Here is a 16,302-nt window from a genome sequence, read left to right as displayed (position 1 = left end):
TCAGATATGCCTTGTCACGAATGGATGCCCACCTTCACAGGATAATGATACATTTCTAACATGATAAAATGATAAAATAAAGCCTTGATAGCTCAGATATGCCTGGTCACGAATGGATTGCCACCGCTGTATCCTCGAGCGAAATACAGTAAACTACGGTTATAAACGAGCTAAAAGAGACCACTAAACTTAGTCCGTTATATTAGTTAGTTTTATGCATTCGACTAAAGTCTACAGCAAAACAGCCAGGACAAATCGTTATAACCGTTAGTATTTTATAAGTGTTTTCCACTGACTATCCTTCAGCAATATAGTCAAACATCGTTGTGCCGAATTATGTCGGACATACTGTTGCTTCGAAGTAGAATCTTGGTCCCTTTCTTTATACATTTGTTATTCAGTTACGTCGAACTTCGGATAACTCGAAGTGTTTACGTAGGTCCCATCAACTTCGACACAACGGTGTTTAATAGACTGATCCAGTCCCGGCCGATAAGCCCCGCCTACTTCGCTTTTGACGTTACGGGGGACAACCACTGACTAATCACAATGGCGTCACCGCCGGCGAAACGTACGTGATTGAGAACGTTGTTTATGAATTATGCTTGTGGTACGTTGGTATCCGTCGTTTGCGAATGATATTTAAAGAGGCAAGTTATAGGTATTATTTTAGTTGGCAGATTGCAATTGGCGAGTGAAAATGAGTTACATGCCCGATGAAATATCGTCTCAGCCAGCTGCTGAGAGTAGGAAGCGTATTTTCTTTCGAATCAATTAATCTATCTGGCAATTCACCTCCGTCAAAGATATCAGCAGGGGAAGGGTAACTGAATTTTGTTGTTTCGATTTTTTCCCCAAAAAATTCCCATCATAATTTTACAAAATCCGTGAACACATCCACATGTTCATGTTGCAGATCGTTTCGGTATCTATAAATAGATTGTTAACGCTGCGCGTGGCGCCTTTACTTAGTTATCCGTTGGTGTTGTTCAAATTTAGTTAAATCAATAATCTGAAAACATGGGTTTCTATCATTTAATGAATTAAATGAATGGTAAATAAAAAGCAGAAAATATTTCCCATCTACTACTTCGTGCACCTTATTTGTCTGTATATAATTAATGTAAACAAATCAGTCACAGCGCATAACTTATTTGATCTTATTTGGAAATCTGGAAAATGCGATTTGGCTTGTAAACAGTATGTTTCCATGGATGTACTCTCGACATACCCAGAAGCAAATATTCAGCAGCTGATCTACAGCAATTCTCAGCAAATTTTCCCTCTTCAAAATCTGTACACCATCTTAAAGTGATACTGACTGAATATATCGAAAATCCATTTTTTAAATCATCCTTTCCATTTTAATTTTCTATACAATGTATGTAGTTTGTTGTGGAATCCTAACTTACATACAAACTTCCACAATACTGGACTTCATGAACTGCCAGCGTTTATGTACAGGTATGTCACAGCACCAGAAAACAAAGAAGATCCAAGACACAGTCTGCACCTGTACACTAGCAGACCCATCTTCCAGAAATAGGAAACCTGTGATGCAAAATCTTTGAACAGAGGATCCACAGTTATCCGAACAATTAACTAGCATTGAAATAGATTGTTACACAAAATACAAATACATGTATATTGTTATTTTCCATCAGAGATATTTAACTGATACCTACTAGTGTAAATGAGGTGCAAAGAATATATCCAAGTTCAAAGCTTTTTGTCAATACAATTACATATTGACATTATTGCTTCTTAAACAATGATAATCTTTGTTCTATTAGATCTGAGATTACATCCCTAGAGGACATTTCTAAATTTTGATCTATTTCCTTTTCTGAGATACTTACTAGTGTCATAAATATTATAGTAAGTTTGATTCAAAATTTGGTAAAAGTCAATACCAAAAGGTTAGGAAAACACACATGAAAAGCGTTCACCTCCTACAAACCAGTGTGCAATTTAATATGAAGCTCATTTTCCAAATAACCATCAACAAACCTTGAACAATATGTCCAAAACCAACATCTTAATAAACACTAGCTTTGACTCAGTCTTCAAATATTAATAACCTCCTCAAAAACTGATGATTTATAAAAAAAATTACATCAAATCTGGGTTAAAGATATGTTTCAATATTTATTCCATTACATGAAAAGTCAACTGAGATTTTTGTAAGTTATTCTGTTCCAGGACTGGATAATGCCTGACCAGGGTGTGACCAAAACGTAGGGTTGCTTTTTCAAATTCTCTGGATGTTGAAATAACTTTAATGAGTTTTGATACCAGTAATAACAAAGCATCTTTCTTTGGAACTAGCGAGATCTACATCTTTTGTATACTTGGGGATTGAAGTATAATATGTTAATATGGCTATTATTTATGCTAGGCAGCATCTGGGCAGCCCATGTTCCTGGGTTACTACTCACACAGGTAAGACAGCCAGGTAATAGGAACTGCTAATGTGTGACATAGGGAGTGTTTCTCAAACTACATGTAACAGGGTCAGAGCTGAAATGGATGCATGGGGACCTCTGTTAATAGCAAGAAGCTACTTTGATGTTTGGATGTTCATTCTTGATTGCCTGGAATCGTGATGGGATTGTGTTTATCAATGTATAGTGGAGCCAACAATTATGATATTGTAGGTTTGAATATGGGGCAAACACGCTTTTCCTATTATCACTAGGCATCAGTGTTCCAGGTCTACTACTCCAAGACTCCAAGGCATCAAGACTCCAAGATCACCAGGTCAGAGGAATTGCTAACGTATGTAGTTCTGAAAGTAACTGGATTACAGCTGAAATGGAGGTTCAGCGAAGGGTGCATCAACTCACAAAGCAATTGAAAGTATATTCACGAGACACCTACCTCTTGTCGTGACGTAAAAGTGCATATATCATATCGACACGCATTGACTTCCAGTCTGGTAACAAGTGAGATTCTGTCTCTGCACATGCATATTGACCATGTGTATCATGTTTCCGAACGATAAGTATTGTGTAATATATTACATCTAGCAATCAGATTTGGTCACTTACCATAATGGTCTTTCATATCAGGTTTCACGTGTGCATTAACCCCAAAACACTATCATACAAAGCAAGCTGAAACCAGGATAATAGGATTATCTGTAGCGTCCAGAAGCAGGTAAATGGGGGTGAAAGTTTCCCTGGATTGCCTTCGAATATCAATAGTTATGTATTATGCAGGTGTATTTTGTACATTTTCAAAATTTGAAAATGTTGCGTTTTGTTTAAAAAAATTCATGTGTCCGGTTATTCAATCAACTGAGCGGGATAGTTTCTTGTTCCCCTCTGTTAACTGTTTGTTCGATACTTTCTAAAATATTCATTGTTTCCCGAGACTCGATTAAAATGTAATTGCACATGTGTTCTTACAGGATACGTAAACTGACGATACAACTAATGCAATTGTCACATGGTTAATATACTATCTAAAAAAAGAAACGCAAAGCGTTTCGTACTTTTTAAAATCTATATATTAATTACCTATTGGGGTCAAACAATCGTCAAATTATGTAACAAAAGTGTTGATAACATGATTTTACACAATTGCACAAGTAAAAAATCGACTTTACCTGAAAATGTTGATTTTGATGAGATTTCTTACGAGGATTAAAAAGGCATTGCCACAACGCAACAGAAATCACCTTCCAGTTGAAATTGTGCAGCAAAGAGCATGCACTGTCTGGCTATAAAAATCCAGATTACTTTCGGAAATCGGCATTTGTTTTGAAGGAGTTTCAAGGTCAAATCACTACGCCACGTCTTGACGCTGCGACACGGAACATCGCCATTGAAAGAATGCACGCTGGAGATTACCAGTCCTCTGTTGCCAGACGTCTGCATGTTAGTCTGAGCACGATATCACGGCTTACAACAACCAAACAGGCATAACTAATGACCCTCCCCCGTACAGGCAGACATCGAGTCACCACTGTAGCCCAAGATCGGTACATTCGGGTACTACATTTGCATGATCGTGGATATCCGGTCAAACTGTACAGAACAGGTTGAGAGACATTAGACTGAGAGCAAGGAGATCCGACATCGGGCCCGTGCTGCGTCGTCACCATGGCGCTCAACGTCCCCGTTATCTAACATTATCCACTTGGTTGTATTGACATTTCCTTCTTCTAAACTGATGCAAAGATTCATTTCCTCAAGTCTATTTGTGGACGAGTTACACATGTTTGAAAATGCAACATTTTCGCTTCAGATTTGTTGGTTATGCGTTTCATTTTTGGAATAGTATATGTCACCTTTATTTTTCAAATGAAAATGATCTTGATAATTTACTGGGATGTGTATAGAAGTATCTGCATACGTTATGTGGATTCTACATACATATTACATGCATTATCAAGTAATGAATATCAATTTAGAAATAAAACAAAATTATAAAGGATTTGAGTTTTGAAAGTGACATCGATGAGCACCAAGTCTCTATTGGTAACCTTGGATACCTTATTGAGGATGAAGATTCGGTAGGTATTATCGCTCCCCGGAATGCTTGTCACACTACACAACTTAATAGTTATGGCTGTGGTTTGACTGGATGTTAGCGAACTCCACAGCAGGTGCTCTCAAGTTTCCCTGGTATGTCAAGTCGTCCTAAGTTGGCAGTGTTTCTGCCATTGTTTTCAGCTAGTAAGGTGAAAGGTAGTAGGGTATCCGGCAATTTAGATCACTCTACTTTAGTGGTGGTCCGATTAATTGAAATAATCGAAGATTGGTCGTAGTGACTAAACGACCAAGCAATCGATCATGTTTTCTCATAATCGAACACAAACAATTCTGAAACACTTGTTTTCATAAACAATATTTTTCACAAGGTTGGTTTTGTCTGTTACATTTCATAAGCACTACGAGCTCGTTTCAAGTCATGATTCAATTTATCTTAAAGACTCCAAGACATTTATGTTCCTGACATACCAGTCATCCTTTAAAGATGTGAAATTTTGCCCCAAAAACAAAAGAACTACATGTTTTTTCCTTATTTTTATGTGCATTAAGAAATTTCATTAATGACGCTAACCAATTTTTTTCGATGATTGATCGGTTGTAATAAACCAATCATCAATTATGAGATTTTAACCAATTCCCAACACTACTATACTTAGATTAGATATCAACAGATCTTACTTATTAGAGATAAAAAAACATTGCGTTTTGTTTTATCTTAGTCTTCTGTATTTGATTGAAACCAGCAGGCAGGGGCCATGGACCCGATTCACAAAACTCCCGCAGCGCTAATAAGTCATTCGTGAGCCTATGATATACTATACAGTTACGATATCTCGTTACGCTACGAAGGTTTTGTGAATCGATCGGAAACCTGAATTTTGCAATAACTGAACCCACACCAGCAATATCATTAACCTGTTAATTAGTTTAACTCAAATGAATTTAAAATGTTGCTGTTTCATGTCCAAAACACTTCACTCTCTCAATTGTTTTAGGAACGCATAAATTTAAATTCCATGGCGACCTCTGTTAATGACAAAAAATAACTTTGGAGAATCGGGTGGATGGCCACTCTTGATCAATGAAGTTACATTTGAATATGTGGCAAATATGGTTCAGATTTTTAACTCTCATGAATATGTAAATATCAAAATCAATTTGACTGTACCTTTAAAAAACATCTGACGGTGGTTCATAATTTATTAAAACCATATTCCAAACTAGGGTAGATCTAAGTGAATCAAGATATGTTATGCTGGCAAGTGTGCATGTTTATAGAAAGATATCGATACTGATGGACGTAACATGAATCATTGGTTCATAATTTATTAAAACCATTGTCCAATCTAGGGTAGATTTAAGTGAATCAGGATATATTTTGTAGATGTTGTACGCCATTTTGCTGGCAAGTGTGCATTTATATAGAAAAACATCGATACTGATGGAAGATTTTCTTTCTTGAAGAGTGAGTGTGTGACTGGTTTTAAGCAGCTTTTATCAATATTCCAGCAATATCACGACAGGGGACACCAGAAATGGGCTTCACACATTGTACCCATGTGGGGAATCGAACCCGGATCTTCAGCGTGACGAGCGGAAGCTTTAACCACTAGGCTACCCCACTGCCTCCGTTCTTGAAGAGGGTGTTACGGTTCGGCCTCTTCGTCTTCACTTCAGGTTGCCCAGGAGTCGTCTTGTTACAAGTCTGAAATAATACAAATATATACGCTTATTTACCTTTGATGCGATTAACACTAATATGTAAACTATTATTGAGATAATCATGCAGCTCAAAGTTAGTTGTAATATGTGTTTCATAACTCCATTACAATCTGTGTACCTCGGACTGCTGTCTAATTTGGACTTGTTAGTCGGTCCCAAGCCGGTCCGAATTAGACAGAGTGCACTGTAAGTGGATGACATGTGTTGTTTGTTGTTTTACGCCGCACTCAGCTATATGAGTGAGTGAGTGAGTTTGGTTTTATGCTGCTTTTAGCAATATTCCAGGACGAGGGACACCAGAAATATACTTCACACATTGTATCCATGTGGGGAATAGAACCCGGGTCTTTGGCGTGAACGCTTTAACCACTAGGCTACCCCCACCGCCCCCTCAACTATATGACGGCCGTCTGTAAACAATCGAGCCTGTGATTGATAACATTAGCACTGGGATACGATGACGTGTGTCAATGGTGATTAGCGAGCCCGACCAACCGATCCCGTTAGTCACCTATTACGACAAGCATGGGTTGCTGAAGACTAATTCTAACCCGGATGACCAGTGATGAGATCAAATCACGTGAAGTATGATGTCAGAGCTGGCGCAACACCTGACTGGTGTCGTTCAGATCTGTCCTTCCTTGGGGCGGCGGGGTAGCCTAGTGGTTAAAGCGTTGGCTCGTCACGCCGAAGACCCGGGTTCGAATCCCCACATGGGTACAATGAGTGAAGCCCATTTCTGGTGTCCCCCGCCGTGATGTTGCTGGAATATTGCTAAAAGCGGCGTAAAACCATACTCAGTCAGTCAGTCTGTCCTTCATTACATTACACACAGTGTATCTCATCAGTCGAATAAAGGAGATTGTTTGTGGCATTCATAACACCTCGACCACATTATTCATATTGCTAGAATAGACTGAGAGAAAAGCGTGACTCTAACATGTAATCACAAGCAATATGTAAACGACTTCATCGGTGCAAAGGTTAAGTTTATATTATCCCTCAGTCAGGCGGTGGGCAGCCTAGTGGCTAAAATGGTCACACCTCATGCTGAAGACTCGGGTTCGATTCCCCACATGGGTACAATCTGTTAAGTCCATTTCTGATGTTCCCCGCCGTGATATAGCTGGAATATTGCTAAAACTAAACTCACCCACTACAATATCAATCAATTTGAATCTAAATATCAGCTTAACTTGTTTCACAGCAGCCCGAGCTTCACTGACAGGCAGGTGTCTTGCTAACTTCGGTTCTGTTGAATCAATGTAGTCAACATACCATCGGTAAAGCACGTCCTGTCATCCGACGACAGCTGGTAACGCCGATCATCCGGGCATTTACATAAGAAGCTTGTAGACTGTGACGTCTGATGAGGCGACGGCAGACACAGATGTGAGCATCCTCCGTCGTTGTCACCACATGCGTTCGATGCTGTGAACCAAAATGTATACTCTGACTAAAATGCGCGTAGTATTGTCCGTGAACTGCATTATTTCAACTTTAGCCAAGCTTACAGACACACCGGTGCGGATAGTTAGTGATCTCTGTACCGCTCCACTGAACCTTCGTAGCGCTGCGACATTCGTAATCCAATGATAAAATATAGATTTACGACAGGTCGTAACGTTACGAATGCTTTGTGGATCTGGGCCCTGGCTTCGTACCAAGCAATATTTATGGAGAGACCGTCTCCGTTGTGTAGTGGTTAGAGCGTCCGCCCGGAGAGCGGAAGGTCGCGGGTTCGATCCCCGACCGCGTCTTAACAAAAGACGTTAAAATATGCTACTTGTTGGTTTCTGCCAGGCGCTCGGCTTTAATGGGTATAACAAGGACTGGTCGTCTCGGAGTCAGTATAATGTGTCTGAGTGGGGTATTCATGCTTCACTGCGGCATGGCATTTCAGTGGGCTAGCACTATAAAACCAGCTTCTGTCTGGGCTAGTACAAGCAGCCGCACATACACATACACACGCATGCACGTCATCATATGGGCGAAATATTTAAAAGCACGACGTTAAACCCAATTTCACCTCACCTCACCTCACTTATGGAGAATATTTCCGATACACAGTAAAACACTGTGGGTCAAGACCTTGGCGTCGTACCAAGCAATACTTGCAGATAATATTTTCGATACACAGTAAAATACTGTTGGTCAAGACCTTGGCGTACCAAGCAATACTTACAGAGAATATGTTCGATACACAGTGAAACACTGTGGGTCAGGGACCTGGCTTCGTACCAAGCAATACTTACAGAGAATGTTTTCGATACACAGTGAAACACCATTTTGTCCAAGTACTTACAGAGAATGTTTTCGATACACAGTGAAACACCATTCTGTCGAAGTTACTTACGTAAATACACCTTAGTTCGACACAACCGAAAATATATGCCTAATGAACGAATACGAAAGGACCGGGTTTTTACTTCGACACAACCATAAGCTCGACACATCAAAGTTTGGCACAACGATGTTTGAGTGTATGTTGCTTCATAGATGTAAAAGTATCACCTTCTGGTTGTCGGTCAGTGTGGTACACTTTGACATCGTAGGGCCTTCCTCTCCCAGTGTTGATGACTTCAACGGCCTCCCTCGACCTCTTGTTGACCTTTCTAAGAGTTGATGATCTCAAGTCGCTCCAGTAGAGGAAGTCCTGGAAGGAGTAGCAACATCTGTATCAACACCACCACCACCACCACCACCATCATAAGCAGCACGTTCTTATATACCGTATTGCTATGCACCAAGTTGCCTTAAACCACATTTTGTATAGTCTCGTGTGTCAGTGTTATTTGTTGTGTAACAATGTTTCAAGTGTAATAATACCTTGTATATGTGGATAGTCAGTGAGAGGTTATGTTAGACTTGTACTATGGTTAGACAGAAAATAATTCTGTAACACCAGTAGGTCAAATCTCACCTGACATATTCTTATAGGGCAACACTGGTAGGTCATGTCTCACCTGATATAGTTATAGGACAAGACTAGTAGGTCATGTCTCACCTGATATATTATAGGGCAACACTAGTAGGTCATGTTTCACCTATATATTTTTATAGGGCAACACTAGAAGGTCATGTCTCACCTGATATAGTTATAGGACAAGACTAGTAGGTCATGTCTCACCTGCTATGTTATAGGGCAACACTAGTAGGTCATGTCTCACCTGATATGTTCCTATAGGGCAACACTGGTAGGTCATGTCTCACCTGATATGTTGTTATAGGGCAACCCTAGTAGGTCATATCTTACATCCTACATTATTATAGGGCAAAGATGTAAGCCTGTCTCAGCTGCTATATCGTTATAGAGAATCTGTGTTTAGTTAGATCTGATATCTCCCGACATATTGTTTTGGGCAGCTGTAGGTCATGTCTCACCTGAAATATCGTTATAGCAAACATGCGTTCATCTGGAGGACCTGGCATTCTGATGACCACTCTGCGGTCACCACCGTCCATGTCGCAGCTGCTCACTCTGTCACGTATAGCGTCCGTCCAGTACAAGCGACGTTCGGCATAGTCTGTTGACAATATAGGTAGTTTTGTAGAAGTTCTTGTCTCCCCGCTGTGGTTGCATTCATCTTGGTCCAAATCGTTATTACACCATAAACAATAAGGGGGCAATACAAGTTCAAGTGTATCATACAGAGTGAGAGGGAGCCCCCATTAAATGAGACAATATATTAAAGGGGCACTGATCCACAGCGACTCATGTTTCCCGCCAATCATTTTATAACTTCGTCTAGCCGCTAGATAAGCCTATTATATGAGTGAGTGAGTTTAGTTTTATGCCGCACTCAGCCATATTCCAGCTATATGGCTGCGGTCTGTAAATAATCGAGTCTGGACCAGACAATCCAGTGATCAACAGCATCAGCATCGATCTGCGCAATTGGGAACCGAGGACATGTGTCATCCAAGTCAGCGAGCCTGACCACCCGATCCCGTAAGTCGGCTCTTACGACAAGCATGGGTTACTGAAGATCAATATTCTAACCCGAACCTTCACGGGTCGCCAATTATATGAAAAACACACATTTCATCAGTTTGAATCCGTAAACTTAATCAAACTCACTTTGCCATTGCTAGAAAAATGCAAAATAATTACTTACGTCAGTAGGTGTATGCATTTTTTAAACTTTACAACACAGCAAATGCTGTACTTCTTATGCAACAATGAAGTTCCGTCCATATCCTCAAAAACAGCGTCGACCTCTTAGCGTTTTTAAGCAATTGAAATTGTATACAATACAGCGATTACTACTCTCTTGATGTTACCCATGTTAGGTGATACAAACGTACACCTGTTTGTTTGTCATCATTCACTTGATGGGCAGTTAATGAATTTATAACAGGTATAATTAGTAGTAATAGCACTCAGATTTCCCGACAAAGGTTCCCATTTGGCATTTCTCGTGTTTGGAGTAAATGCTCAACATTATAGATTAAGGTCTGATGTATGTATTACATGTTATGTAATATGCGCAAGGAAGTGCAGCAAAGGAATTGTCAGCTGAGTTAAAAATAATAACACCGACCAAAGGATTAACCGATAACACGTTGATTGATTAATTAGAGAAACTATCACTAGTTATAATTACTTCTTTGAGTGGCATTTAGAAGCTGATTTGCTGACAGTATCAGAATGGTCATACCCCACTTTGCCGGACAGCTGATGTGATGATCACGGATTAGGAGTAACGGTCCGCTAGTTTGCTGGCTATTGTCTGTTTTCAGTGAGTAGTTGTCACCTATGGCCATAGTCTCATTTGGGGGACATGAGCGATTGGCAAAGTTCGAACTCAATAATTACAAGGCACCAATTTGTTTTGGGAGAACTCGATTTCTAGTAACTAATTTGAGTGAACACGAATTATATCAGCTAAATTGAGTGAAACTTATTCAAATGATTATTTCTGCTATTGTGCCTGTATTTAAAGAATGTAGACATGGTTCCCTCATTGCAAAATTCAGTTCATTCCAAATTCAAGGGGATCTTGTCTCAGACCTAGTTGGTGTCCCTGTGTTGGAATAATTATTATTTGTGTATATTTATGAACAAAAATCTTTATGTATATTTATGGAAAAATATTTATGCAGATTTATTTATATGTCTTCAGTTACCATTTTCTCATTTTCTGAAGATGTACGAAATGTGTATTTATGAATTTCATCATGAAGAGAAAATACACAAAAAATGTTGAATTGCTGAATAGAAAACATCGAGATGAAGTTATAGTGTGTACATATAGCCGAAAATGACTATAAGTTAATCCCCTATTGTTTAAGGATTATCGCGCATCAGTGAATTTTTATCTAGAACAAAATCGTCCGGCAAAACGGGAACCCCCCATCAGAATCTACACCGAAACGTCCCATCGATTACAATAAAGAAGGGGGCGGTGGGGTAGCCTAGTGGTCAAAGCGTTGGCTCGTCACGACGAAGACCCGGGTTCGAATCCCCACATGGGTACAGTGTGTTAAGCCCATTTCTGGTGTCCCCCGCCGTGATGTTGCTGAAATATTGCTAAAAGCGGCGTAAAACCAAACTCAGTCAGTCAGTCAGCAATAAAGAAGTTGTCTATCCATAAAAAAAACGTTCCTTACCAGTTATAACGATTTATACATTGTTTGCATATTTGACACGTGACATGGAACAGGTTTCTTTGTCAGATGCAGATGAATGGCATATGGTTCCTTTATGCGGATATTGATAGATACATTCAAGGTAACGGCCTGAGGTTATTGCTATAACTTTAGTCGGTTTTAATTTTGTATATATTCTTTTCTTGCAGCATCCAACAGAATCGTTCCACTTCATTTTTTTCGCCGTGAAGGTCTGTAAGACAGACAACATACACTAGATCGCACTTAGGGCTTGTATTTGAAATATGAATCACATAGGCAGTCAATAAAAGTCTATATATTACATTCATGTAATAAATTTGCTAAAACAGATCGTGTACATTTTATGAAGTTCCAAAATGCAGGGCTGTGCAGGGGTAGCCTAGTGGTTAAAGCGCTGGCTCGTCACGCCGAAGGCCCGGGTACGATTCCCCACATGGGTACAATGTGCAACAACCAGTCCCGGGGAATTGCTCTGGATCAGTGTCCCTTTACGTGTATATTTAATTAGCGTAATGGTGAGGAAAATATTGATTACATGAAACTGTTTGAATATAATTTGCTAATTTGTCATTGATCTAATGTGGATATTTATTGATATCAAATTTAGTTTGAGTTTTCAGGGTTGATCTTCTAATTTCAAGCTTGATATTTACTCGTAGGTGATCGGAAAAAAAGTCATAGGAAAAAGAGTGGAAAAAGTCATAGGAAAAAAGTCCTGGGGAAAAAGTCATCTTTTATAAAACATCCTGTTCTCCAGTTATTTAATTTTTTATACTGTATTTTATAAATACTATTTCACTTTCATCTTAAAACAATCTTCAGTAATAAAAACATCCTGTTCTCCAGTTATTTATAAAAACAATTTCACTTTTAAGTTTGTTATCCCTTTCGGTTTGATGCTGTAAGCAATTGGATCTTATCAAAACAGGAGAAATGAACATATTATTACTAATACAATGTAGTTATTTAGTCCTAAAAGGAATATGGGATTAAAAGTCACGAGTCATATGATTGTTTGTATAACTTGGGCTTTGAGCTTGATGGTATCAAACAGATTGCTTCTTTCTAGCAGCTAATATAAGACACGAGATGAACTGGGACTTCGGTCATCCAAGATGGCGTTACTGACCACACGTAAGGGAGGTTTAACAGTCAGTTATGAAGACTACTTGTACGCAAAGGCTACTTGTACGCAAAGCATTTCTCAAAGAAGAAGAAAATCTGCAGCCCTAAAGTTCGCGCCATGCTTCCATCGAAAGACGGTGACTAGACTCTTCACGGTATTGGATGGAAAATTCGGCTAAATAAAATTGATGTAGTGCTATTGCAGATGATAGTGTTGTGATCTGTTCATTTTATGATGTCATGTATTACTGGAATAAATACATTAATGTAGGTTCAGATGTGGTTCAGAGAAATTTATGTAGTGCTATTGAAGATAATATTGTTGTGACTTGTTGAAAATATACATTATCAATACTGAATTTTGTTTTAGTTTATGACTTTTTTCCTATGACATATTTTCCTACCCAAAGCTATGACGTTTCTTCTTATCACTCTTTTCCTACATTCTCCTCATCCCCGGGTTTTCAGTTATGTTTGAAGAACGCTGGAGAAGAAGGCTGCAGTGTTTGGGAGTCTTCCATGCCTTATGTTTGTTCTTGGTACGTTCTTCAGTATCAGTATTCTCAACTAATTTGTCAATCTCACGCCAGTACACATATATCTTCAAAAGGGTCATTGTCAATGTGAAGTGATTAAAATAGAACCGTGGCACTTTTGTGTTAGCTTTTCCCTCTTATACCACAATCCTAATACCAAAGATGCCAGTCCATGTAAGGAGCTGACCCCTGTGTCTTCACTGTGCCTCTTACCTATAGTAAGACCTTCAGGCCATGTTATATCGGAGTTAATGATGCTGCTGACATTGGTTCCATCCATGCCACATCGCCCAATCATGGCTGGTTTCTTCCGGTCAGTCCAGTACAAGTATCTGATTATAACAACAAGAATAATAATTGATTTCTAAAGTGCTATGACAAGGTTAAAACCAAATCCATGCACACATATACACACAATCCTGAAGTTGTGCTGAGTTGAAGAGGTGGGTTTTAAGTAAAGACTTGAAAAGGTCTTTGGGCTTGATGTTTCTTAGTTCAGATGGTAGAGAGTTCCATAACTGGGGACTAGAAACTGAGGAGGCACGTTCAGGCAGAACCTGATTGAGTATAGCTCCGCTGTTGGATCGAAGTGCACGTTTAGTAGAACACAGGGAGATCAAGTCCTTAAGGTATCAAGGGTAGTTGTATCATCGTTGAGGCAGTCATGGGTGATAATACAGATCTTGAAAATATTTCGAGAGAAGACGGGATGCCATTGCAAAGTTTCCAGAGCAGGAGGGATGTGTTCACTACACACCAACAAAGCCTTGATTTCAATAGTTGCCACATGTCTTATGTTATACAAAATGTCATTCAGTTCAAACTATCTAAATCAGTGAAATGCATGCGAATAACAATCTTCACACTAGAGCACTCCAAAGAGGCCAAAGAACATCCGGTTCGTTTATATTGCTGACATATTAACTAAAATTGATAGAATCGGTGTTTTTTAAAACTTTGTTAAGAAGTATACAGTGAAACCTGCCAACACCGGCACCTGTATAATCCGGCACACTGTCAAAGCCGGCATAAAATAATGAAGACGAGTGTAAATGGCAGCCATGTTGGAAAATGATCGTCACTGTCTAATGCTGCACCCTATCTAAACCGACATTTTATTTAGACAGTTTCACTATATTTACATTAATCACATTCAGATCGAACGCCAGATATGAAGAGAAGGGGCGGCGGGGTAGCCTAGTGGTTAAAGCGTTCCCTCGTCACGCCGAAGACCCGGGTTCACTCACTCACTCACTCATTAACAGAAGTGCAAACCAAATTACCTGTACGTCTACACTGACACATAAGAGAACATCAATTAGCATATCTGGTGTTATGGTCGGATTAATTGGTAAATTAAAATGCAAAATGCCAACGAAAAACCAATCTCGATCCGATGAAAATTACATATTACAACCGAAAGAACTACATCTTTAACCGAATTGACTACAGAAGAGAAATAAGTTGATACAAGCAATGCTTTTGATTTTAGCATGTTTCACAAAGATGTTGAAATAAGCTCAAGTGGGTTTTGGTTCGATGAAAATAAATTACTTTCTTATAGGATTTTTAAACCCTACCTTTGCTGAATGTCAAGCGCTATTGCTCGTGGTTTACCCATGCCGTCAACAACCGTTGTGATATACTTCCGGTCCTCTCGGGTCAAGGTCATGACCCTTATGGATTTCCGTCGGCCGTCAGTCCAGTAGAGTGCTTCGTGTACCCAGTCGTAAGCTATGCCAAATATGGAGGAGTTGGAATCCTGATAGATCCGAACTGCTGAATGGAGCTGAAATCCTTCTATTGTTGCCCTAGAGAACATGTAATTATATGTGAATTTCAGTAACTCAACAGGAGCGGTGGGGTAGCCTAAAGGTTAAAGCGTTCGCTCGTCACTCCGAAGACCCGGGTTTCGATTCCCCACATGGGTACAATATGTGAAGCCCATTTCCGATGTCTCCCACCGTGATATTGCTGGAGTAATGCTAGAAGCGACGTAAAACTAAACTCACTCACTCAGAAACTCAACAACATCAGACAGGCGTCATCGTCGAGCATTCATTCATCTTATAACTTTCAACGATGTTTTAAAGATATACATTCAAGTAGAACTTAAAAGGCCTTTACAGTTTGCTATTACGCATAGAAACATGCATGTTGTATACTTATACACAGTCAAACACCGTTGTGTCGAAGCTTGATGTGTCCAAGTAAAGAGTTTTTCTCTGTGTGTTCTTTTTTAACCATCACTTTGCGGTTAACTATTTGCGATTAATTATTTTACGTGGGTCCCTTCAACTTCGACTGAAGTATTATTTATAACGGCATATCGTCAGTCGGGGTCGGGTTGCCCGAACCATGAATGTCAACGTATCCCAGTTACGTCGATCGATGATCATGATTTCATCACCGGATCGTCTGGCCTAGACTCGATAACTAACAAACATTATACCCTTGTGTCATTTCCCATAGCAACGAATATTTTAAGTACATGTTTATGCTTTTTGTTCTTTTGTCCGAAAAGAACACAGTATTCTTCCGAATGTTGAAGGTCAAGGACGCCGGACTCCTTATTTTGAGTTTTTTCGTGGTGAATCTGACCAGATTGGTAGATGTGGACGCGATGTCGACTCGCCTGATTTTCTTCCCTTGGGTCAACAAAAGAAAGGCTGAAAGAATAAAACAACAGAATGAATTTCAATGTGAAACACGTTACTCACGAAGTTCCCACTGTGGACCCAATGCTTGGTGAAATTGTTGGAAAAAGTTATCTGAAATACTTTTGT

The 16,302-nt window shown here is 39.5% G+C and overlaps 1 protein-coding gene across 1 annotated transcript; it reads right to left on the bottom strand.

Moving 5' to 3' along the window:
• Positions 1-6,046: 6,046 nt before the first annotated feature.
• LOC124265181 (low-density lipoprotein receptor 1-like) lies at positions 6,047-16,049 on the bottom strand. Its single transcript, XM_046699971.1, has 7 exons — positions 16,008-16,049; positions 15,097-15,327; positions 13,730-13,848; positions 9,606-9,748; positions 8,736-8,877; positions 7,500-7,652; positions 6,047-6,204 (listed from the first exon to the last, which is right to left on the bottom strand). Coding segments are annotated over exons 1-7 (798 nt in total). The 5' UTR covers positions 16,010-16,049; the 3' UTR covers positions 6,047-6,196.
• Positions 16,050-16,302: the final 253 nt, after the last annotated feature.

Source organism: Haliotis rubra, unplaced genomic scaffold, assembly GCF_003918875.1.
Source record: "Haliotis rubra isolate DU_JTF1 unplaced genomic scaffold, ASM391887v1 Scf965, whole genome shotgun sequence".
Taxonomy (NCBI): Eukaryota; Metazoa; Mollusca; class Gastropoda; order Lepetellida; family Haliotidae; genus Haliotis; species Haliotis rubra.
The sequence above is the reverse complement of the archived record's forward strand: the minus strand, read 5'-3'. Positions and strand labels throughout refer to the sequence as shown.